The 22597-nt window shown below is 45.9% G+C and overlaps 1 protein-coding gene across 3 annotated transcripts in view; it reads left to right on the forward strand.

Annotated features, from left to right (window-relative positions):
• The window catches only part of SAE1 (SUMO1 activating enzyme subunit 1), an 80754-nt gene that overhangs the window by 6457 nt on the left and 51700 nt on the right, over window positions 1-22597 (forward strand). For 2 of the 3 annotated variants that reach the window (XM_054538453.2, NM_001133483.1), the window contains 4 exon segments: window positions 6012-6123; window positions 12692-12865; window positions 15421-15563; window positions 18267-18366. In XM_054538453.2, the coding sequence (XP_054394428.1) occupies window positions 6012-6123; window positions 12692-12865; window positions 15421-15563; window positions 18267-18366 (529 nt within the window). 3 annotated transcript variants of the gene reach the window in all.

The raw sequence follows: 22597 nt of genomic DNA on the forward strand, positions 1-22597 counted from the left end.
GTGGGTGCCTGTAATCCCACTACTTGGGAGGCTGAGGCAGGAGAGTCGTTTGAACCCAGGAGGCAGAGGTTTTAGTGAGCCGAGGTCATGCCGTCGCACTCCAGCCTGGTGACAAGAGCGAAACTCTGTCTCAAAAATAAATAAATAAAATAAAATAAAGTAAAGAAGCAGCTTCCTAGAGCAGATTTGGTTGCTTAAATTGGGCCAAGTTTCTGGAGTTTTTATTGATAGTTGACGATTACAACTAAAATTTTTTTTTCTCGCTCTGTCACCCAGGCTGGAGTGCAGTGATGCAGTGACGTGATCTTCAGCTCACTGCAACCTCCACCTCCCGGGTTCAAGGGATTCTCCCACCTCAGCCCCCAAGTAGCTGGGACCACAGGCGCATGCCATACCACTCAGCTAATTTTGTGTGTGTGTGTGGCATATGCCATAACACTCAGCTAATTTTGTGTGTGTGTGTGTGTGTGTTTTGTGATGGAATCTCACTCTGTCGCCCAGGCTGGAGTGCAGTGGCGCAATCTTGGCTCACTGCAACCTCCACCTCCTGAGTTCAAGCGATTCTCCTGCCTTAGCCTCTGGAGTAGCTAGGATTACAGGCGCGTGCCACCACACCTGGCTAGTTTTTATATTTTTAGTAGAGACAGGGTTTTACCATGTTGGCCAGACTGGTCTCAAACTCCTTACCTCAAGTGATCCGCCCACCTCGGCCTCCCAAAGTGCTGGGATTACAGGCGTGAGCCACTACACCCAGCCTATGTGTGTGTATTTTATTTTTTTATTTTTTTGAGACGGAATTTCTCTCTTGTTGCCCAGGCTGGAGTGCAATGGCGTGATCTTGACTCACTGCAACCTCTGCCTCCCGGGTTCAGGCAATTCTCCTGCCTCAGCCTCCTAAGTAGCTGGGATTACAGGCGCCTGCTACCGCGCCCAGCTAATGTTTGTATTTTTAGTAGAGACCGGGTTTCGCCATGTTGGCCAGGCTGGTTTTAAACCCCTGACCTCAGGTGATCCACCCTCCTCAGCCTCCTTAAGTGCTGGGATTACAGGCATGGGCCACCGCGCCTGGCCAGAAGTTACCTTCTTTGTGCCTGTTTTCTCAGTTGCAAAAGAGGGGTAACAAAGTGCCAGCCCATTAGATTGTCATGGGAATTAAATGACATAATACATACAAAGAGCTTAGTAGAACAGTGCTTGGCACATAGTAAGTGTTAGATAAATGTTGGCCATTATTATTTTATTATGTACCAAATTTCTATAATTCTGCTGATGGACACAGGTTTGTTTTGGTGTGTCTATTAATTCACAGCCATTTGAGTAACAGTATGTCCTAAATGCCAAGGAAGTTACTGGTTCTAGGGATACAGTGGTTTCTGGAGTTTACATTCTAATGGAGGAGGGGGCAGTAAACATATAAACAAGTAGTGTAGCTTAGCGCAGTGGTGTGTGCCTGTGATCCCAGCTACTGGGGAGGCTGAGGTTGGAGGATCACTTGAGCCAGGCGATTGAGACTAACTTGGGCAACATAGCGAGGCCCCATTTCAATCAAAACAGTGGGCAACATAGGCCCCGTCTTAATCAAAACAAAAACAAATAGCATAATTCGAGATAGAAGAGGATATGGACCTATTTTAAATTAGGTGGCCAGTATGGACTTCTCTAAGGAGGTGACAGTTGAGCTGAGACCTAAAGAATGTGTCCCTCAAGAAGTTGAGGGAAGAAGCAGCGGGCAGCACTAATGCCAAGGTCCTAAGGTGGGAGCAAGGATAGGGCAAGGATGATGTTCTCTAGGATCAGCCTCCCGAGTAGCTGGGACTACAGGCACGTGCCACCACGCCTGGCTAATTTTTGTATTTTTAGTAGAGACGGGGTTTCACCATATTGGCCAGGCTGGTCTCAAACTCCTGACCTCAAGTGATCCAACCGCCTTGGCTAATTTTGTGTATTTTTGGTAGAGATGGGGTTTCACCTTGTTAGCCAGGATGGTCTCCATCTCCTGACCTCGTGGTCCTCCCGCCTTAGCCTCCCAAAGTGCTGAGATTACAGGCGTGAGTTGCTGCACCTTGCATACCCAGCTAATTTTTTTTTTTTTGTACAGATGGAGTCTTACTTTGTTGCCCAGGCTGGTTTCGAACTCATGGGCTCAAGTGATCCTCATGCCTTGCCCTCCTAAAGTGCTGGGATTACAGGTGTGACCCACTGTGTCCAGCCTGATGTAGTTTCGTCGGAGAGAAACGATGGTGGCTCAGACTAGAGTGGTGTTTGTGGAAGTTGAGGGAAGTAGATGGACAATGCTGCTGTGAATGTGTATTTTTTTTTTTTTTTTTTTTTTTTGAGATGGAGTCTCACTCTTGTCGCCCAGGCTGGAGTGCAGTGGCGCGATCTCGGCTCACTGCAAGCTACACCTCCCGGGTTCACGCCATTCTCCTGCCTCAGCCTCCCGAGTAGCTGGGACAACAGGCGCCTGCCACCACTCCCAGCTAATTTTTTTTTTTTTTTTGTATTTTTAGTAGAAACGGGGTTTTACCGTGTTAGCCAGGATGGTCTCAATCTCCTGACCTCGTGATCTGCCCGCCTTGGCCTCCCAAAGTGTTGGGATTATAGGCGTGAGGCACCGCGCCCTGCCGAATGTGTATCATTTTTGTGCCCACTTGGGTATTTCTTTTCTTTTCTTTTTTTTTTTTTTTTTTGAGACGGAGTCTCGCTCTTTTGCCCAGGCTGAAGTGCAATGGTGCGGTCTTGGCTCTCTGCAACCTCTGCCTCCCGGGTTCAAGCGATTCTCCTCTCTCAGTCTCCGTAGTAGCTGAGTTTACAGGCGCCTGCCACCATGCCCGGCTAATTTTTTTTTTTGAGACAGAGCCTTGTTCTGTTGCCCAGGATGGAATGCAGTGGCACCATCTCGGCTCACTGCAAGCTCCACCTCCCGGGTTCACGCCACTCTCCTGCCTCAGCCTCCCGAGTAGCTGGGACTACAGGCACCCGCCACCATGCCCGGCTAATTTTTTATATTTTTAGTAGAGACAGGGTTTCACCTTGTTAGCCAGGATGGCCTCAGTCTTCTGATCTCGTGATCTCGGCCTCCCAAAGTGCTGGGATTACAGGTGTGAGCCACCGTGCCCAGCCCACGCCCAGCTAATTTTTGTAATTTTAGTAGAGATGGGGTTTCACCATGTTGGCCAGGCTGGTCTCGAACTCCTGACCTCAGGTGATCTACCCAACTTGGCCTCCCAAAGTGATGGGATTTGTAAACCCAGCACTTTGGGGGAGGCAGAGGCAGGAAGATTGCTTGAGCCCAGGAGCTGAAGATCAGCCTGGGCAACATAGTGAGACCCTGTGTCTAAAAAAAAAAAAAAAAACACCCCATAAATTAGCGAGGTGCAGTGGTTTGCACCTGTAGTCCCAGGACTCAATAGGCCGAGGTGGCAGGATCACTTGAACCTGGGAGATAGAGGCTGCAGCGAGCACTGGTCTTGCCACTGCCCTTCAGTCTGGGTTCTCAGAAAGAGACCCTGTTTCAATCAAACAAAACAAAACGTAAACATGATATTTGGTGTTGATGGCAGTTGAGTAATGAATTTAATTTAATTTTATTTTTTTTGAGACGGAGTCTGTCCCCCGGGATGGAGTGCAGCGGCACAGTCTTGGCTCATTGAAACCTCTGCCTCCCGGGTTCAAGCGATTCTCCTGCCTCAGCCTCCCAAATAGCTAGGATTACAGGTGCCCGCCACCAACACGCCCAGCTAATTTTTTTTTTTTCTTAAACAATCTCGCTGTGTCTCCCAGACTGGCATGATCTCCGCTTACTGCAACCTCTGCCTCCCAGGTTCAAGTGATTCTCCTGCCTCACTGTCCTGAGTAACTGGGACTACAGGCACCTGCCACCACGCCTGGCTAATTTTTGTATTTTCTGTAGAGACACGATTTTGCCATGTTAGCCAGGCTGGTCTTGAACCCCTGGACTCAAATGATCTGCCCACCTTGGCCTCCCAAAGTGCTGGGATTACAGGTGTGAGCCGCCATGCCTGGCCATAATTTTTTTTTGTATTTTTAGTAGAGAGGGTGTTTCACCATGTTGGACAGGCTGGTCTCGAACCCCTGACCTCAGGTGATCCACCCATCTCAGCCTCCCAAAGTGCTGGGATTACAGGCATGAGTCACCGGGCCTGGCTGAATAATGAATTTTAAACAACTGCAGAGCAGTCTGTAGAGCTATGTAGGAATGTAGGTCGTGGAGAACAGATTTATTGTCAGGAACTTTTTATATGTAGCTGTTGCTGGAAGAGTTCGGGGTGGGGGAGTGCTTGCTGGTGTTGACTCAGCCATGATAAAAAAGGCTTTTTTGAGGAAATGGCATTGGGGTTGGGTTTTGAAGGGGAAAGGCTTAGCTAGGCATTGAGAGGAGGAAATGGTGCATTTTGCGAGGGTGGAATGTTGTGATTAAATTTTATTTAATTTTTAATTAAATTAATAGCAAACTTACGGGCCAGCAGAACTTGAATTGTGTGAAAATTATTCTTAGTTATTACTAAATCCTTTTCAGTATGAATAATACATTTGCTGCAGAATTATTAAGTTTGGTTACATGATGCAGCCCAAGATCTTGATGAGTTGTTTCATAATACATGATGTAAAGTCTATATTCCCTTTTTGAAATCTGAAAAAATTGTGATTCTGAAATACTTCTGGTTCAAGAGATTTCAGATAAGATATAGTAGACCTATTCTGCTTCCTACTGACCTCAGAGAAGTCTTGGAATGGCCTGATCTCTGATTGCCTTTTTTCAGCCTCATCTTCTGTCACTGTACAGATTTAAAAAGCTAAAAACAAGGCCGGGCGCGGTGGCTCACGCCTGTAATCCCAGCACTTTGGGAGGCCGAGGCGGGTGGATCACTTGAGGTCAGGGGTTCTAGACCAGCCTGAACAACATGGTGAAACCCCGTCCGTACCAAAAATACAAAAACTAGCCACGCGTGACAGTAGGCGCCTGTAATCCCAGCCACTCGGGAGGCTGAGGCAGGAGAATCGCTAATTTGAGCCACCATCATCCTCCCTCACCTTAACTGTGACATCTTCCTACCCCCATGGCTTTCCATCATGGAAGGAAATCCAGAACCCTTCCATTGCATGTGAGAGCCTTCCTGATACGGCCCCTCGTCCCAACTCTTCAGCCTCTCTGTCATTCCTATCCCTAGCACATGCCAAGCACTCTTGCTTCAGGGCTTTTGCATTTGCTGTTTTCTCTATCTGGAATGTTCTGCTGCCAAATATCTGTGTGTTTGTCCTTTATTTCATTTTGATTTTTGCTCATATGGCATCTCCTCAGAAAGGCTTGTATGATTTCTGTCTCAAATAGTGTTCTCCATCATTCTTGATTCTTGTCACACTTGATTTTCATCACTTTTTCACATATTATGTATCTATTTGTTTATCTGTCTCCTACTTTTTCATGAGGGCAGGGACTATGTCTGTCTGATTCACTGCCTTATTTCCACACCATAGAAGGATGCCTGGCACAGTAGGTACTCAATACATATTTGTTGAATGAATTGTTTTGTGCAGTATGGATTGGAGCCTGTCCCTTTCCTAGATTCGAGGCATGATGCCTCAATGCAGTTAGAACCAAAATGATTTTTTTTTTTTGAGACGGAGTCTCACTCTTGTTGCCCAAGTTGAAGTGCAATGGCATGATCTCGGCTTACTGCAACCTCCATCTCATGGTTTCAAGTGATTCTCCTGCCTCAGCCTCCCAAGTAGCTGAGATTACAGGCGCCTGCTGCTACGCCCGGCTAATTTTTGTATTTTAGTAGAGACGGGGTTTCACCGTGTTGGTCAGGCTGGTCTCGAACTCCTGACCTCAGGTGATCCGCCTATCTCAGCCTCCCAAAGTGCTGGGATTACAGGCATGAGCCACCGTGCCTGGCAAACCAAAATGATATGTGTATTTTTTGTTCTTTTGTGATTCTGCAAGCTCACTGTTCTGTATCATCAGGTTAACAATGTTTGTCTTACAGGCTGCGGGCCTCTCGGGTGCTTCTTGTCGGCTTGAAAGGACTTGGGGCTGAAATTGCCAAGAATCTCATCTTGGCAGGAGTGAAAGGACTGACCATGCTGGATCACGAACAGGTGCGCTGTTGTGAGCTCATTCCTCCCTTGCTCTGGCTCCCCTTTCCAGCATGAAGATCTGCAGATTTTGTGAGTTCCTACTTGTGCCTTAAGGGCTGTGAAAGGAGGGCTAACATTGATGAACTATTGCCTCTGGAGACTGAAGGTGCTATTGTTGGGTTTGAATTCCAGCTCCACCACATCTAGCTGGATGAGCAGTAGAGACTCACATCCCCTCATGGAGCTTGCCTGTCTGTAAAATGAGGTTAATAATATCTCCCTTGGTGGTTGCTTGTGAGGAGGTGTAGAGAAATGTTTTTCCAATTTGTGCCTAAAAATGACCTGAGTGACTAACTGAAAATGCAGAGTGGCCTGGAGGCTTTGTGGTGCCCTAGCTTTCACCCCTAGTGATTCTCATTTAGGTCTGAGATGAGCTCAGGAGTATGTGCATTTAAAAGGTGTTTTAGGGCCGGACACAGTGGCTCATGCCTGTAATCCCAACACTTTGGAAGGCTGAGGCAGGTGGATCATCTGAGGTCAGGAGTTTGAGACTAGCCTGGCCAACATGGCGAAACCCTGTCTGTACTAAATATACAAAAATTAGCCAGGCATGTTGGTGTGCACCTGTAATCCCAGCTACTCGGGAGGCTGAGGCACAAGAATCGCTTGAATCTGGGAGGTGGAGTTTGCAGTGAGCTGAGATGGCACCACTGCACTCCAGCCTGGGCAACAGAGTGAGACTTTGCCTTAAAAAGAAATAAATTAATAAAGGGTGTTTCAGGAGATTATGATTTAGATGGTCCACAGACATCACTTTAAAAAACACTGGATCAGGCCGGGCACGGTGGCTCACGCCTGTAATCCCAACACTTTGGGAGGCTGAGGCGGGCAGATCATGAGGTCAGGAGATCAAGAACATCCTGGCTAGCACGGTGAAACCCCGTCTCTACTAAAGACACAAAAAATTAGCAGGGCTTGGTGGCGGGCGCCTGTGGTCCCAGCTACTCAGGAGGCTGAGGCAGGAGAATGGCGTGAACCTGGGAGGCGGAGCTTGCAGTGAGCCGAGATCACGCCACTGCACTCCAGCCTTGGTAACAGAGTGAGACTCCGTTTCAACAACAACAACAACAAAAAACAAAAAAAACACTGGATCAGAGAGAATGTGGGCAGACTGCTTTGTATAGTGCTTGAACCTAACAAGTATCCAGTAATTAGGAATAATGATCTGACATGCTGTTTGTTTATTTGTTTTTGTGAGACGAGTCTTGCTGTGATGCCCAGGCTGGAGTGCAATGGCGCAATCTCCGCACACTGCAACCTCTGCTTCCCAGGCTCAAGTGATTCTCCTGCCTCAGCCTCTCAAGTAGCTGGGATTACAGGCACGCACCACCACGCCTGGCTAAGTTTTGTTTGTTTTTGTTTTTGTTTTTGTGACGGAGTTTAGCTCTTGTTGCCCAGGCTGGAGTGCAGTGGCATGATCTTGGTTCACTGCAACCTCTGCCTCCCAGGTTTAAGCAATTCTCCTGCCTCAATCTCCCGAGTAGCTGGGATTACAGGCATGCAACACCATGCCTGGCTAATTTAACGTTTTTAGTAGAGATGGGGTTTCTCTATGTTGGTCAAGCTGGTCTTGAACTCCGACCTCAGGTGATCCTCCTGCCTCGGCCTCCCAAAGTGCTAGGATTACAGGCGTGAGCCACCGCACCCGGCCATGCCTGGCTAAGTTTTGTATTTTTAGTAGAGATGGGGTTTCACCATATTGGCCAGGCTGGTCTCGAACTCCTGACCTCAGGTGATCCACTGGCCTCGGCCTCCCAAAGTGCGGTGATTACAGATGTGAGCTACCATGCCCTGCTGACATAATGCTGTTTGATTAATATTATAATGGTAGAGCCCAAATCCAATGTAGCTTTCTCTGACCAGGCTCATCTTCAAGGTGAAAATAAGTGCTTCTCTCTCTACATTCCCATGCCTCAGTGACATTGTATTTATTTTATTTATTTATTTTGAGACAGAGACTTACTCTGTCACCCAGGCTGGAGTACAGTGACACGACTTCAGCTCAGTGCAACCTCTGCCTCCCGGGTTCAAGCACTTCTTCTGCCTCAAGCTTCCCTAGTAGCTGGGATTACATAATTACTTCATCTGGTTGTAAGAATCCAACATTGGAGGCCAGTCACAGAACAGTGTGATTCTGACACCACAGATGTGAGCCACTGCACCCATCTTAGAGCGTATTATTTAGTTTACATTCAATAAGCATCTGAGAGCACCTGCTGGGTGCCCTGAAGTCTGCTAGGTGCTGGTGATAGAAAGATGTTCACGGTTTGGTTCCCATTCTCAAGGTTTTTTTTTTTTTTTTTTTTTTTTTCTGGAAACCAAAGCAGGCTACCTGACTCAGGTTGTGGTACATGAAAGATTTCCTGGAGTCCTGATCTGAGCTAAGTGTTAAAGAACAAGGAGGGTTTGTCAAGATAAGGGCCTGTGTTTCAGGCAGGGGACATAGCAGTGTCACAAAGGCACCCAACAGTGTGGTAGAAATGGAAGCTAAAAGTAGTTTGGTGTTTTTAGAGTGTGAGACCCAAAGTGGTGGCTAGGGACTGGTTGCTGGTGAAGTCCAAGTCAGGAGGGGCTCCTAGGAAGCCCCACTGTAAGCTTTTACTTAATCCTCTGGGTGGTGCAGACTCACTGAAGAGTTTCAAATGACAGGAAGGGTGACATGGTTAGCTTTGGGCTTTATGTGTAGATCACTAATTACTGTATAAACTATAATTGGCACAAAATACAGGGCAGAAGACCACTTAGAAGGCAGTTTTTAGTAGTTTAGGTGAGAGGTGAAAGTGGCCTTGCTGATAGGGATGGCAAGAAGCACACAGATATGAGAAGTAGGTTTAGGTGGTAGAATCGGGAGGTCTGTGTATGGGAGCTTAAGGAAAGCCAGGAATAACCAGAGCAGCTGACACTGAAGGGGCCAGGCACTGTTCTCAGAGCTGCAGTTGTATTATCTCATTGAGTCCTGACAACACATCTGAGATCAAGTACCCATTACCATCCCTGTTTTACAGATGGGAAAACTGAGTAAAAGGAAGAAAAGTACTGGCCCATCCAAGGCCCCAGTAGTTAGTGGTACGGCCGGGACCCAGGCATCTGACTCCAGAGCCCATGTTCTCAGCCACCTCACTATGGACCACTCTCATGGAAATAGCAAAGATATGAAGACCAGGCTTCTGGCTTGAGTGACTGGGTGGGTGGCTGGTGGACTCCGGAGACAGCACACAGAAGCAGGCAGACATGTAGGGTTTATGGATATCTGAGAGAAAATGGCTGGTGGGCAGTACAGTAGAGAAGACTCAGGTGGATCAGGAATAAATCTGCACCAGAAGGAGTGATTTGAAAAATAACAGCAGATTTTGGTAGAAACTAAAAGAGACATTGAGTTGGTTTATGGAGCTATACAAAGTGAAAAGATAAGTAATTCTGAGGTGGAAGCTTGGGGACAGCCACACCTAAGAGGGCCCAAATTGAGACTAGAATGTGTAGCACAGGAGGAGAGCATAGCAAGGAAGGTGTGATCTGTGGACTGATAGTGATGAAGTGATAATTGTATGTGTATGGGGTTTTTTTTTTTTTGAGACAGTCTCACTGTTACCTTTGCTGGAATGCAGTGGGTACGATCATGGCTCACTGTAGCCTTAACTTCCTGGGCTCAGGGTATTCTCTCACTTAAGCCTCCCAGTAGTTGGGACTACAGGTGCACGCCACCACACCTGGCTAATTTTTCATATTTTTTGTAGAGACTGGGTTTCGTGATTGTTGCTCAGGCTGGTCTTGAACTTTCTGGGCTCAATTGTATGTGTTTTTTTGTTGTTTGTTTTTTTGAGATGGAGTCTCACTTGTCGCCCAGGCCGGAGTGCAGTGGTGAGATCTTGGCTCACTGCAACCTCCGCCTCCTGGGTTCAAGTGATTCTCCTGCCTCAGCCTCCCAAGTAGCTAGGATTACAGGCATGTGCCACCACACCCGGCTAATTTTTGTATTTTTAGTAGAGATGGGGTTTCACCATGTTGGCTAGGCTGGTCTCGAACTTCTGACCTCAAGTGATCCGCCCACCTCAGCCTCCCAAGCTGCTGCGATTACACGCGTGAGCCAGCGTGCCCGGCCTCAACTGTATTTTTTTTTTTTTTTTGAGACGGAGTCTCACTCTGTCACCCAGGCTGGAGTGCAGTGGCGCGATCTTGGCTCACTGCAAGGTCCGCCTCCTGGGTTCACACCATTCTCCTGCCTCAGCCTCCCGAGTAGCTGAGACTACAGGCGCCCAGCACCACTCCCGACTAATTTTTTTGTATTTTTCAGTAGAGATGGTGTTTCACCGTGTTAGCCAGAACGGTCTCGATCTCCTGACCTCGTGATCCGCCTGCCTTGGCCTCCCAAAATGCTGGGATTACAGGGATGAGCCACTGCGCCCGGCCCTCAACTGTACGTTTTTATCCATGTCCTCGTTTTATATGGGATTCCCACATGTCTTGCTGAGGTTCACACGGTCGTTGAGCCAGGATTTGAATCAAAGATTGAATCCAGCCTAAATTATTTCAGAGCCTTACTGTTAACCATTGTGTGGTGCAGCTTCTCAGCACATAATGAGATCCCTGAAGAAGCAGGATGGAATGGGTCAAGGATACAGGATTAGCCTGGAATGGGAAGTGGGCCAGCTCATTTTCTTGGAGGAAAAGGTAGTAAGATAGAGAGTGTGCTGTGGATGGTTGGTAGGAGGTGATGAGGGGAGATTACTTCTGTTGTACCTAGTCTTGGTGAAGGTGGCAAGGTTATTTGAGATTAATGGTTAAATTAGATGTTTGATGTGTGAAGAAATACTTTGAGAGCAGTATGGAATCTGTAATCTTACTGGTGGCTATTAGGGGATTATATTATCCTGTCTTTGAGGCTCTGCTCTGCTGATGTTCAGCCTTAGGGGTGAAATAATTCCTCTGTTCCAGTCCCCACTCATCTCTCCACCTCTCTGAGTTCTTTTTTTTTTTTGAGACAAAATCTCACTCTTGCCCAGGCTGGAGTGCAGTGGCATGACCTGGGCTCACTGCAGCGTCTGCCTGCCAGGTTCAAGCGATTCTCCTGCCTGAGCCTCCCGAGTAGCTGGAATTACAGGCGTGTGCCACCACGTCCGCCTGATTTTGTATTTTTAGTAGAGATGGGGTTTCACCATGTTGGTCAGGCTGGTTTTGAACTCTGGACCTCAGGTGATCCGCCTGCCTCGGCCTCCCAAAGTGCTGGGATTACAAGCGTGAGCCACCGCGCCTGGCCATAGTCTATCTATATTTTTAAAAAGTTCATTTCAAGCATTCTTAATTGTGTCTGATTTTTGCACAAGTTTGATTTTTTTTAAAGTTTTCTCATGAAGTTGCAATTTTTTGTTGTTTTTTGAGAGAGGGCCTCTCTGTGTTGTCCAGGCTAGTCTTGAGCTCCTGGCCTCAAGCAGTGATCCTCCTGCTTTGGCGTCCCAAATTGCTGGGATTACAGATGTGAGCTACTGTGCCAGGCCGCACTGGTCTACTTTTTTTTTTTTTTTGAGACGGAGTCTTGCTCTGTTGCCCAGGCTGGAGTACAGTGGCACAATCACAGCTCGCTGCAACCTCCGCCACCCGTGTTGAAGTGATTCTCCTGCCTCAGCCTCCTGGGTAGCTGGGATTACAGGCATACACCACCACACCTGGCTTATTTTTGTATTTTTAGTAGAGATGGCATTTCACCATGTTGGCCAGGTTGGTCTCAAACTCCTGACCTCAGGTGAGGCACCTGCCTCGGCCTCCCAAAGTGCTGGGATTACAGGTGTGAGCCACTGTGCCCTGCCCACACTGGTCTAGTTTTAAACCACTGGAAGACAGAGATTTAATTGTTTAAACTACTTGTGTATTTCCCCAAATGCTTATAGTTGGGCACATGCTAAGTATTTAGTCAATTCTTGCCACTGGTAATCAGTCATTTGTTAGCAGTTAAAATTTGCATGGAAGAAGAAAGCATGGATTTTTTTGTTGAGAGTGAATTTTCTTTATAAACACAAGGGGGTGCTCTTTAACCATCAATGACCAGTTTAAAGAAAGTTTAAAGTCATTTTAAAGCCTTAGAAGGAAGCCTGCATAAGGCAAATTGCTACAGTAACAGTAATACATTTTAGGGCCATGCACAGTGTTTCATGCCTGTAATCTCAGCACTTTGGGAGGCTGAGGCGGGCGGATCACGAGGTCAAGAGATTGAGACCATCCTGGCAAACGTGGTGAAACCCTGTCTCTACTAAAAATACAAAAATTAGCTGGGCGTGGTGGTGCGTGCCCGTAGTCCCAGCTACTTGGGAGGCTGAGGCAGGAGAATCATTTGAACCTGGGAGGCGGAGGTTGCGATGAGCCGAGATCACGCCACTGCACTCCAGCCTGGCGACAGAGCAAGACTCTCTCAAAAAAAAAAAAAAAAAAAAATTTAGGTGGTAGGTATTTTAGCTATCCTTTAAAATTTAAAGATTCTCTTTAAGATTTATTTTCCCTAAAAATACAAGAATTAAAAAAATACGTGTATTATTCCTAGGTAACTCCAGAAGATCCTGGAGCTCAGTTCTTGATTCGTACTGGGTCTGTTGGCCGAAATAGGGCTGAAGCCTCTTTGGAGCGAGCTCAGAATCTCAACCCCATGGTGGATGTGAAGGTGGACACTGAGGATATAGAGAAGAAACCAGAGTCATTTTTCACTCAATTCGATGCTGTAAGTTTCTTAGTATAAAATCTGCTGTGGGAATTAAACAAATTAAGGTGCTAGTTGTATATACTTTCAAATCCCAAAGCAATCTGAGAGCATTCAAATATCAAATTCTGAGCTTTTTCCCAAGAAAATGTATAAGCTGTTCTGTTGTTTAGGCTTAGTATATTGTGTGAATGTGTTGCTAGAGAGGTCCAGTCTGTTGCATCTGCTGTAGTTGTTGGTGACTTGCTGTCTGCTGGCTTCTTCTCTGGGCATATGTTCCCTCAGCCAGGTTTCATCTTTGGTGTTTTGTCTTCCTTCCAGAATCTTTGCACGTAACTTTAATCCATGTTATTGCAAATGTTTTCTTCCGAAAACTTAACAAGTTGGTGATTAATTTCTGTGGCAGCGGCATTTTTTTGTTAGAAATATCAAACTACAGCTTGTGTTTTGTCTTAAGAAAAGCACACCTGATCTTGGTCTATGTCTGTCTGTCTGTTTCTCACAGTCACGTTGACCATGTTGCCATGGATAACTAGAGAAAAATCACTCTAGTCATAAGCCAAATGAGGCATATCCAGCCTCATTTAGTTTCACTGCCAAATCTATGTGGAGGTGAAAGGATAAATTAAATTCTTTGTCAATGTCTGCGACCTTTCAGACATAGTTCCCTGCATTCTGGAAAAGCTTAACAAATCTTGATAAATGTGAAATAGTCATAGATGAGCTACTAGTTTTTTAAATGAAAGGCCCCAGTGCGTTACATGAGAGGGTAGAATTTGGGTTGGGTAGTTTTTTTTTTTTTTTTTAACACCTTTTTTTATTTGAGATGGAGTTTTGCTCTTGTCGCCCAGGCTGGAGTGCAATTGTGCGATCTTGGCTTATGGCAGCCTCTGCCTCCTGGGTTCAAGTGATTCTCCTGCCTCAGCCTCCCAAGTAGGTACGATTACAGGCGCTCACCACCATGCTCGGCTAATTTTTTGTGTTTTTAGTAGAGATGGGGTTTCACCATGTTGGTCAGGCTGGTCTTGAACTCCTGACCTCAGGTAATCCACCTGCCTCGGCCTCCCAAAGTGGTGTGATTACAGGCGCGAGCCACTGCACCCAGCCTGTTTTTTACACTTTTCTTTCTTTCTTTCTTTCTTTTTTTTTTTTTTTTTTTTTTTGAGATGGAGTCTTACTCGGTCGCCCAGGCTGGAGTGCAGTGGCATGATCTTGGCTCACTGCAACCTCTGCCTCCCTGGTTTAAGTAGTTTTCTGCCTCAGCCTCCCGTTTTTGCACTTTTCTCTTTCATATGTGCATCTGTTCAAATATGGGCTTGGAAGGATGGATCATCTGTGCATTTATCCTGTTTTCTTTTTTGCTAGTCCCTTCTATTTTTTAACTTTAGGTATTGGGACACTTTCCATTTGGACATAAGTCTTCATTTTCTTATCTGTAGTAACCACATTTATTTTATGCCAGGTGTCCCTTGAACTTGTAGAATTGGCGGCTTTGTTAAAACTGAAGTGTGAGGCCAGTTGATTGTGTAATGCATGTGCGTGGGGCCATGTTGACTGCCTTGCGGGCCGTGTTTGGCTGGTCCTTGCAGGTTTTATAGTTACTTTTGACTCTGCAGGGTTCCATATGATCAATTGGTTGCATGTTCACCTGTGGATTTCTTACTTTTTAGATGGGATTTTTCCTTGGGTGGCTGCATCCTTTGAAACACCAAAGGAACACATTTCTCTGTGAGTGTTATTTCGGTATTCAGGCTGCTAGACAACAGCAAAGAGGGTCTATCAAGTGAAAATGTCCTTTTGTTCAGGAGAAAGCATGTGCAATTTGGAAGTTGTCTTTTGACCATGATCACAAAGCTTCTCCCCAAAAGATGGTATTTTGTGCAGTAGAACTTAGCCATTTCCAATACCTCAATTTACTGGAATACAACCTGGAGGCCCCAGAGCAACACTGATAATTCCACTGAGTGAATCACCAGTTCATTGTCTTAAGCCTGAATGGAAGGTCACTTGGTCTGTAACCTTTTCTTTTGTCCTTAAATTCAGATAAAGTTTCACACTGCAATCTGTGGAAAAATGATCTCAACAGGACTTGTTTATCTTCTTTATCTTAACATATCAATCAAAAGGAGGGGGGGGGAAAAGCCCTTGTATTTAAACATGACCTTTGGGTCAATTTAAAAAACTGGTTTTGCTTCTCCCTGTAGCTTATTTGGATTTTAATAGATTTAACAGTATAGAAACAACTTCCTAAGTTATTTTCTTTTTAAGAAAACTATGAAATGTGTATATGTTCATGGATTACAGAAAACATTTGTTGAATGGCTTTTACTTTTTAGCTAAACACATTTTATTTTGGCTGCAGAACATGACGGTCTCATAACTTACATTTTCTACACATTGAAACCTGCAACTTTTCTTTTGTCTTCTAGCCATAGGACCCAAAGAACCTGTTGTACCAGTTTGAAACGTGCTTTAAACATGCCCAGAGAGACTGTTCATTAAGATTTATTTAGACATCAGGGCAGTGATTCACAGTTTGCAAAATTCACACCCAGCCAATTTCTTTCTTTCTGCAGGTGTGTCTGACTTGCTGCTCCAGGGATGTCATAGTTAAAGTTGACCAGATCTGTCACAAAAATAGCATCAAGTTCTTTACAGGAGATGTTTTTGGCTACCATGGATACACCTTTGCCAATCTAGGAGAGCATGAGTTTGTAGAGTAAGTGTTGGGAGAGGAGGGGAGAACGCAACATTTTCTCCTTTTTATACTTTTTAAAAAAATTATGTATTTATTTATGTGTAGAGACAGGATCTATGCTATGTTGTTCAAGCTGGTCTTGAACTCCTGGGCTCAAGTGATCCTCCCACCTTGGCTTCCCAAAGTTCTGGGATTACAGGCATGAGCCATTGCACCTAGCTGATAACCTAACATTTTCAAAATTTAGTCTTATTTACTGGTAGAAAACAACCATCTAAGAAAGAATTTGATTATAATACTTACAACATTCTGAAACCAAGTCATTAACAACTTACCAAATACAATATATTGTGGGTTCAGAATTTTAGGAGGTATGCCTTTGCTCTCCAAAATGATGGACTAAATCTAAATCCTAAAGCAAAGTTTTACGGCAATGAAAGTATACCACATGGGTATTTGTTTTATCAGTCTGGGCTTCAGGTGGTAAAGTCACATCTTCTGCATAGGGAAGGCTTGCTCTGATTGTAAACATTTGTTCCCCAGCTTGGGCTTACATGTTTTCTTTTTTTCTTCGAGACATAGTTTCGCTTTTGTTGCCCAGGCTGGAGTACAATGGCGTGATCTCGGCTCACCGCAACCTCCACCTCCCAAGTTCAAGTGATTCTCCTACCTCAGCCTTCCCAAGTAGCTGGGATTATAGGCATGCGCCACCAAGTCCTGCTAATTTTGTGTTTTTAGTAGAGATGGGGTTTCTCCGTGTGGGTCAGGCTGGTCTCGAACTCCTGACCTCAGGTGATCTGTCCACCTCGGCCTCCCAAAGTGCTGGGATTATAGGCATGAGCCACTGCGCCTGGTCTGCTGACATGTTTTCAAGTTGAGAGATAGTAAAACGAGTACAAAATAGTTGGGTGATTCTGGAGGCATATTCAGCCAAAGTCTACCTTGGAAAAGGTGTCCAATATCCAGAGAGACTCCTCTGGTAGAACAAACAGACCTCATCCTCTCATTTTGAACATTGAGGCTGCAGAACTTGATAATTCTTACATGACAGGACTTGCCGTGTTTTGACTTTGTAGTCTCTAGGTGAAAGATGGGAGATGATACGTTATTGTAAAACTATATGAGTTACGTATTTTGGCTGCAGTTTCTGACCACCCCCTCCAAAACCCTCCAGCTTGCTAATTGAGAAGGAAAGACAGGTTCTGTGAGATAGGAGCTTCCTACCAAGAGACTGAGAACTCTTCTCTTGTTCAGCCTCTCAGGCAAGTCACTGAAATTTCTCTGGTCTCCAAGTTTTTTGCCTGTAAAATCAAGATAGGGGAAGGACAGTCATGTTCCAGACATCTCCTAACTCTAGTGTTTTATGGCTTTAGGATAATCTAGTTCTTTGGGCATATTATTATTATTATTATTATTATTTTATTTTTTGAGACGGAGTTTTGCTGTTGTTGCCCAGGCTGGAGTGCAATGGCGCCATCTCAGTTCAGAGCAACCTCCACCTCCTGGGTTCAAGCCATTCTCCTGCCTCAGCCTCCGGAGTAGCTGAGATTACAGGCATGCCTCACCACGCCTGGCTAATTTTGTATTTTTAGTAGAGACAGGGTTTCTCCATGTTGATCAGGCTGGTCTTGAACTTCAGACCTCAGGTGATCCACCCACCTCGGCCTCCCAAAGTGCTGGGATTACACAGGCGTGAGCCACCGCGCCCAGCTATTATTATTATTTTTGAGACGGAGTTTTGCTTTTGTCACCCAGGCTGGAGTGCCATGGCACGATCTTGGCTCACTGCAACCTCCACCTCCTGGATTCAAGTGATTCTCCTGCTTCAGCCTCCTGAGTAGCTGGGACTGCAGGCACTCGCCACCATGCCCGGCAAATTTTTGTATTTTTAGCAGAGACGGGGTTTCACTATGTTGGCTACGCTGGTCTTGAACTCCTGACCTCAGGTGATCCACCCACCTCAGCTTCACAAAGTGCTAGGATTACAAACATGAGCCACCACGCCTGGCTTCTTTGGGCATATTATAAAGAAGTTATAGTAGTGGAAAGCAATCCAGATTATTTTAACATAAGCTGCCCACAGCAGAGGGGCAGAATTAAGTTTGGCTATTTTTTTTTTTTCTGAGACATACTTTCACTCAGTTGCCCAGACTGGAGTACAGTGACATGATCTCAGCTCATTGCAACCTCCTCCTCCTGGGTTCAACCAATTCTCCTGCCTCAGCCTCCCGAGTAGCTGGGATTACAGGCGCCCGCCTCCACGCCCGGCTAGTTTTTTGTATTTTTAGTAGAAACGGGTTTTGCCATGTTGGCCAGGATGGCCTCGAACCCTTGACCTCGGGTGATCCGCCCACCTTGGCCTCCCACAGTGCTGGGATTACAGGTGTGAGCCACTGCACCCGGCCAAGTTTGGCTATTTATTTCATGATTCAAGTAGAGTGTTTACAAAGTAATCACTTTGATTTATTGAGAGCAGCTGTGTGCCCGGCAGTGTGCTGAGCAACTTATGCTGCTCTGTTTTTCCCACAATAATTTCCTGAGTGCCCGACAGTGTACCAGACTCATCATGTTATCAATGGCAGAGCTCAATTTGAACTGAGATCTGACTCCAAAGCTTTTGCCCTTAACCACGATCCCGATCTGTGACCTGGAGAGGCTTTTTTTTTATTCCCATAACGTGATTCCTAGGGTAAAATTACATTCTCTCCCCTTGTCGCCCTCTAGGGAGAAAACTAAAGTTGCCAAAGTTAGCCAAGGAGTAGAAGATGGGCCCGACACCAAGAGAGCAAAACTTGATTCTTCTGAGACAACGATGGTCAAAAAGGTATGTGTAATGTGAGGGCAGAGGTCAGAAACCCTGGGGGCTTGGAAGGGTCAGGCAATGACGATAGAAAAAGATAAGAGCAAGCACTTCTTGAAGGGGTGGGGTGGGTGCTTGTCCCATCTAAAGGGAGGCTGCCACAGCTTAGTGTCAGCCAGCTGTTGCTGTGAGGGAATGTGGGCCCAGTGATTCCAGATGGGATTTTTCAAGACAATGAGAAATGCAAACTTTTGTAGGCTCTGTCCCAAACTTTTTTTTTTTTTTTTTTTTGTGAGACGGAATTTTTTCTTGTCGCTCAGGCTGGAGTTTAATGGCATGATCTCGGCTCACTACAGCCTCCACCTCCTGGGTTCAAGCAATTCTCCTGCCTCATCCTCCCAAGTAGCACCCCTGGCTAATTTTTTTTTGTATTTTTAATAGAGACGGGGTTTCGCCATGTTGGCCAGGCTGGTCTCGAACTCCTGACCTCAGGTGATCCACCCGCCTCGGCCTCCCAAAGTGCTGGGATTACAGGCGTGAGCCACTGTGCCCGGCTCCAAACCTTTTTTCTTTTTTTTTTTTGAGATGGAGTTTTGCTGTGTCCAGGCTGGAGTGGCACAATCTCGGCTCACTGCAACCTCCACGTCCCAGGTTCAAGAGATTTTCCTGCCTCAGCCTCCCGAGTAGCTGGGAGTACAGGTGTGCGCCACCACACCCAGCTAATTTTTGTATTTTTAATAGAGATGGGGTTCCACCATGTTGAGGATGGTATTTATCTCTTGACCTTGTGATCCGCCTGCCTCAGCCCCACAAAGTGCTGGGATTACAGGCATGAGCCACCATGCCCGACCAGAAAACTTTTTTTTTTAAAGCGGCAAAACACTAGCCCTGGGTTACAGTAGCAAGACCCCGTGTCTACAAAAAAAAATGTAAAAATTTGTCTGGCGTGATGGTGAGCACCTGTAGGCCCAGCTACTCATAGGCTGAGCTGGGAGGATTGCTTGAGCCTGGGAGGTGGAGGCTGCAGTGAGCCATGGTCACACCACTGCACCCCAACCTGGGCGACCTAGCAAGATCCTGTTTAAAAAAAAAAAAAAGCAAAACAAAAAATTTTTTGTATTTTCTCTACTAACAATACAAAAATTAGCTGGGCAAGGTGGTGTGTGCCTGTAGTCCCAGCTACTTGGGAGGCTGAGGCAGGAGAATAGCTTGAACCCGGGAGGCGGATGTTTCAGTGAGCCGAGACGGCGACACTGCACTCCAGCCTAGTGACAGAACGAGACTGTGTCTCAAAAAAAAATTTTCTTTGCCTGTTTTTTTCCTTTTGCCAAATAACCTTTAATAAGAAAAATCCTTCAATGTTGACTGGTGTTACCAGATTCATATTTGTTAATGTAGTTTATATTAGGGGCCCAGCCTCCATTTGGATCAGGTGCAATAATTACATTTATAGAAAGGAGTGGAGAAGGGATCAGAAGACGATGGTTTCTGTAGCTAGTGCTGGAATCTGAGATGGGAACCATGTGATGGGAAAGCAAGATGAAGGGGCCAGAATTGGTTTCATTGAACTGAGAGGAAAGACATGACCAAGCCCATATTTACTCGTTGCTTTGTAGATTTAAATGTTGAGAAAGAAAAACAGCTGGTCAGAATGTTGAGTTAAATTACGCTAACAAGGGGATTCTAAAGAGTTCAGAAACCACAAAAGAGACTGCAGAAAACCACAAAAGTGGAACTCTCAGACTCTCCAGCAAGGCGGCGTTGGAGATTTTCTTTCTCTTTTTGTGTTTGTGTTGGAGTAGTTTGGTGCTGTAAGTGTGATACAGAGGAATTAAGCCCTAATTTTAGTGTCTATTCACAGAACCATAATTATCCAGAGTGAACCTTGGTGTTTTGGCCAAAACTTGGGTCCCTTTCTTTCTGCCTTTCTTTCTTTTTGAGGCCCAGTCAAGATTTATCTGAATAGCTCCGTGAATTTGGTGGGGGGAGATAAATTGTTAACAAACGGAGGAGTACAAAAGCTGCTTTGTGGGTGCTGTCAGTTTATAAATCACACCCTCTTACAAGTGTGACACTTGGCCTTGGTGTGAAGGGTTTTATGGCTTAAGGGCCTTCTCTGATTGAGGCAGGTCTTTCACATTCAAATGGAGAGAGTGCCTAGCTTTGTTAGCCATTCACAGCTGGAAGTTTCCCTGGAGTCAGTTCTGATGGTGCCCACTGGGGTGGATCTGGAAACCTCTTTTGGGAACCACTTTATCTCGCTATGAGGAGAATGTAGGCAGCCCAGGCCTTTGCCTACCATTCTGGAGGGCCCTACAGGCACAGAGGTTTTTGTGCAGCCTCTTCCTACGTGGAGCTGAGCTGGAAGGTATCAAAATATTCCCCAGCTGACATTGTTAGTCAGCTGTTACACTTGAACAATGCAGGCTCAGATTCCAACCCCAAGCCTTTAAGGTTAGGAGGCATTCAGTGCATTCCTGCTGACAATCCCTGGGATTCCAAACCTTGCCTTTGTGCAGCCTCACCAAGGGCCCTGCGGACCGACTGGGCTGGACTGGGTTTTGGCCATGGCTTTGTCACCTTGCAATAACATGCCTCCTTCCGTTTTGGCACAGATGGCCCTGTGATTTCAAGGTGCTCTTCCAACACCAAAGATTCCTTGATTCGGATGCTGCCCTTTTGCCTAATTGTACAGAATAACTAGTTGGGTTGTGCTCAGAGAGTGCAAGGTGGGGCTGGGGAAGCAGCTACTTCCTGTTTCCTGTGAAAGGTTTTCTGGTTAGGGTTCCCTTCCCCTCCCCCCTTTCCCTAGGTTTAACCAAAGGTTGTAAAGCCACTTTTGCTTCAAGGTACACTTTGTGCTCCTAAATTAGTAACGTTAAAAAACAAAAAGGAAAAACAGCCTGTGGTTTTCACACCCTCTAGGAAGCTGGTGGGCCTTTCTAGCACCTGTGCCATTCTGATAAATAAGGCCTTAGGAAAATGCCTAGCCCAGAAATAGGTGCTCAGTAGTTTGTTTGCTTCCTTTGGTGCCCAGGAGAAGATTTGAGACGGATTTCGTCACAATCAGGTCTCAGGCACAAGCCTCACGCGGACACTGACATGCAGAAGACAGAGGAGACAGCAATGAGGTGGTGGTGAGGAAGTGCCCAAAAAGGTTTCCCAGAGGAAGAGTTGTTTGTGTTGGCATGTGAGGGACAAGCTTTCCAGGCACCAGAGCCCAGAGCAGTGCTCCGTCCGAGGAAGTAGGATAAACCAAAAGACTGACATAGGGGCAGAGTTGATCTGGCTGCCCTCACTGCCACAGCCAGCTCTTTCTATGAGTTGCAGAATGCCTACTGTGTGCAAGGCACAGTGTTGAGTGCAGGGAATCACATCCAGTCTTGTTGTCCCCATCTATAGCTGATAAAGAAGCTACGAGAAATTAAGTGACCTGACCAAGGCCACACAGCTGTGGAAGAAGGGGCGAGAGCATAGACAGTGGGTAAGGGCATAGGCTTACCCTATGATTTACAAAGAGGGATACCCCTGAAGTTGCTAGGGTAACGTGACATATTAGGAGGATGGTGGGATAAAATATGTGAACATCGGGATCATTCTGGAAAACCTTTAGGATAAAAGGCCACTGTCATGCTCCCATGTTCATGTTTCTTTATTGTGAGTTATCTGTGTTAGGTGCTGCCAGAGATGATGAGATGCCTGACAGTGGTTACTCTCTAATAGCTCTTTAAAAATTAAAGACAAAGTAGGGTTTGTTCCTGACTGTACTAGAAACACAGATTTAATTTTACCTCTGCTCCTGAAATAGGTGACTAATTTGGAGTACTATTAATACTCTTTTCATGAATTAGTTGAGAAATTCCACAGTTGAGGAGTGATTCATTCTTTTGACTCCCTCTTTCTGAGCAATTTGTTGACAACCATCTCATCCTCTCTCACACCTGTCATTAAAGAAACAGTCGAGTTCTTTTTCTTTCATGTGGTACCTTGGTTTTCACTGCTGGTGGCCCTTAGGTTGCTTGTCTCTGTCTCCCCCCTTCCATTTTAAGCTCCATAGGGGGAAGGCAGTCTTGTTCAATGCTAGACTCCTAGTCCAGTGTCTAGCACAGTCATATCCAGGGAATATTTGTTCAGTGTACTGGTGGCTGTTAACTGCAGCATAATCCAATAACCCTAGAGGAGATTATTTTCTTCCTTTTTTTTTTTCTTTGAAGCAGGGTCTCACTACTCTGTCACCCAGGCTGAAGTGCAGTGG

This window comes from Pongo abelii, chromosome 20 (genome assembly GCF_028885655.2).
Source record: "Pongo abelii isolate AG06213 chromosome 20, NHGRI_mPonAbe1-v2.0_pri, whole genome shotgun sequence".
Lineage (NCBI taxonomy): Eukaryota > Metazoa > Chordata > Mammalia > Primates > Hominidae > Pongo > Pongo abelii.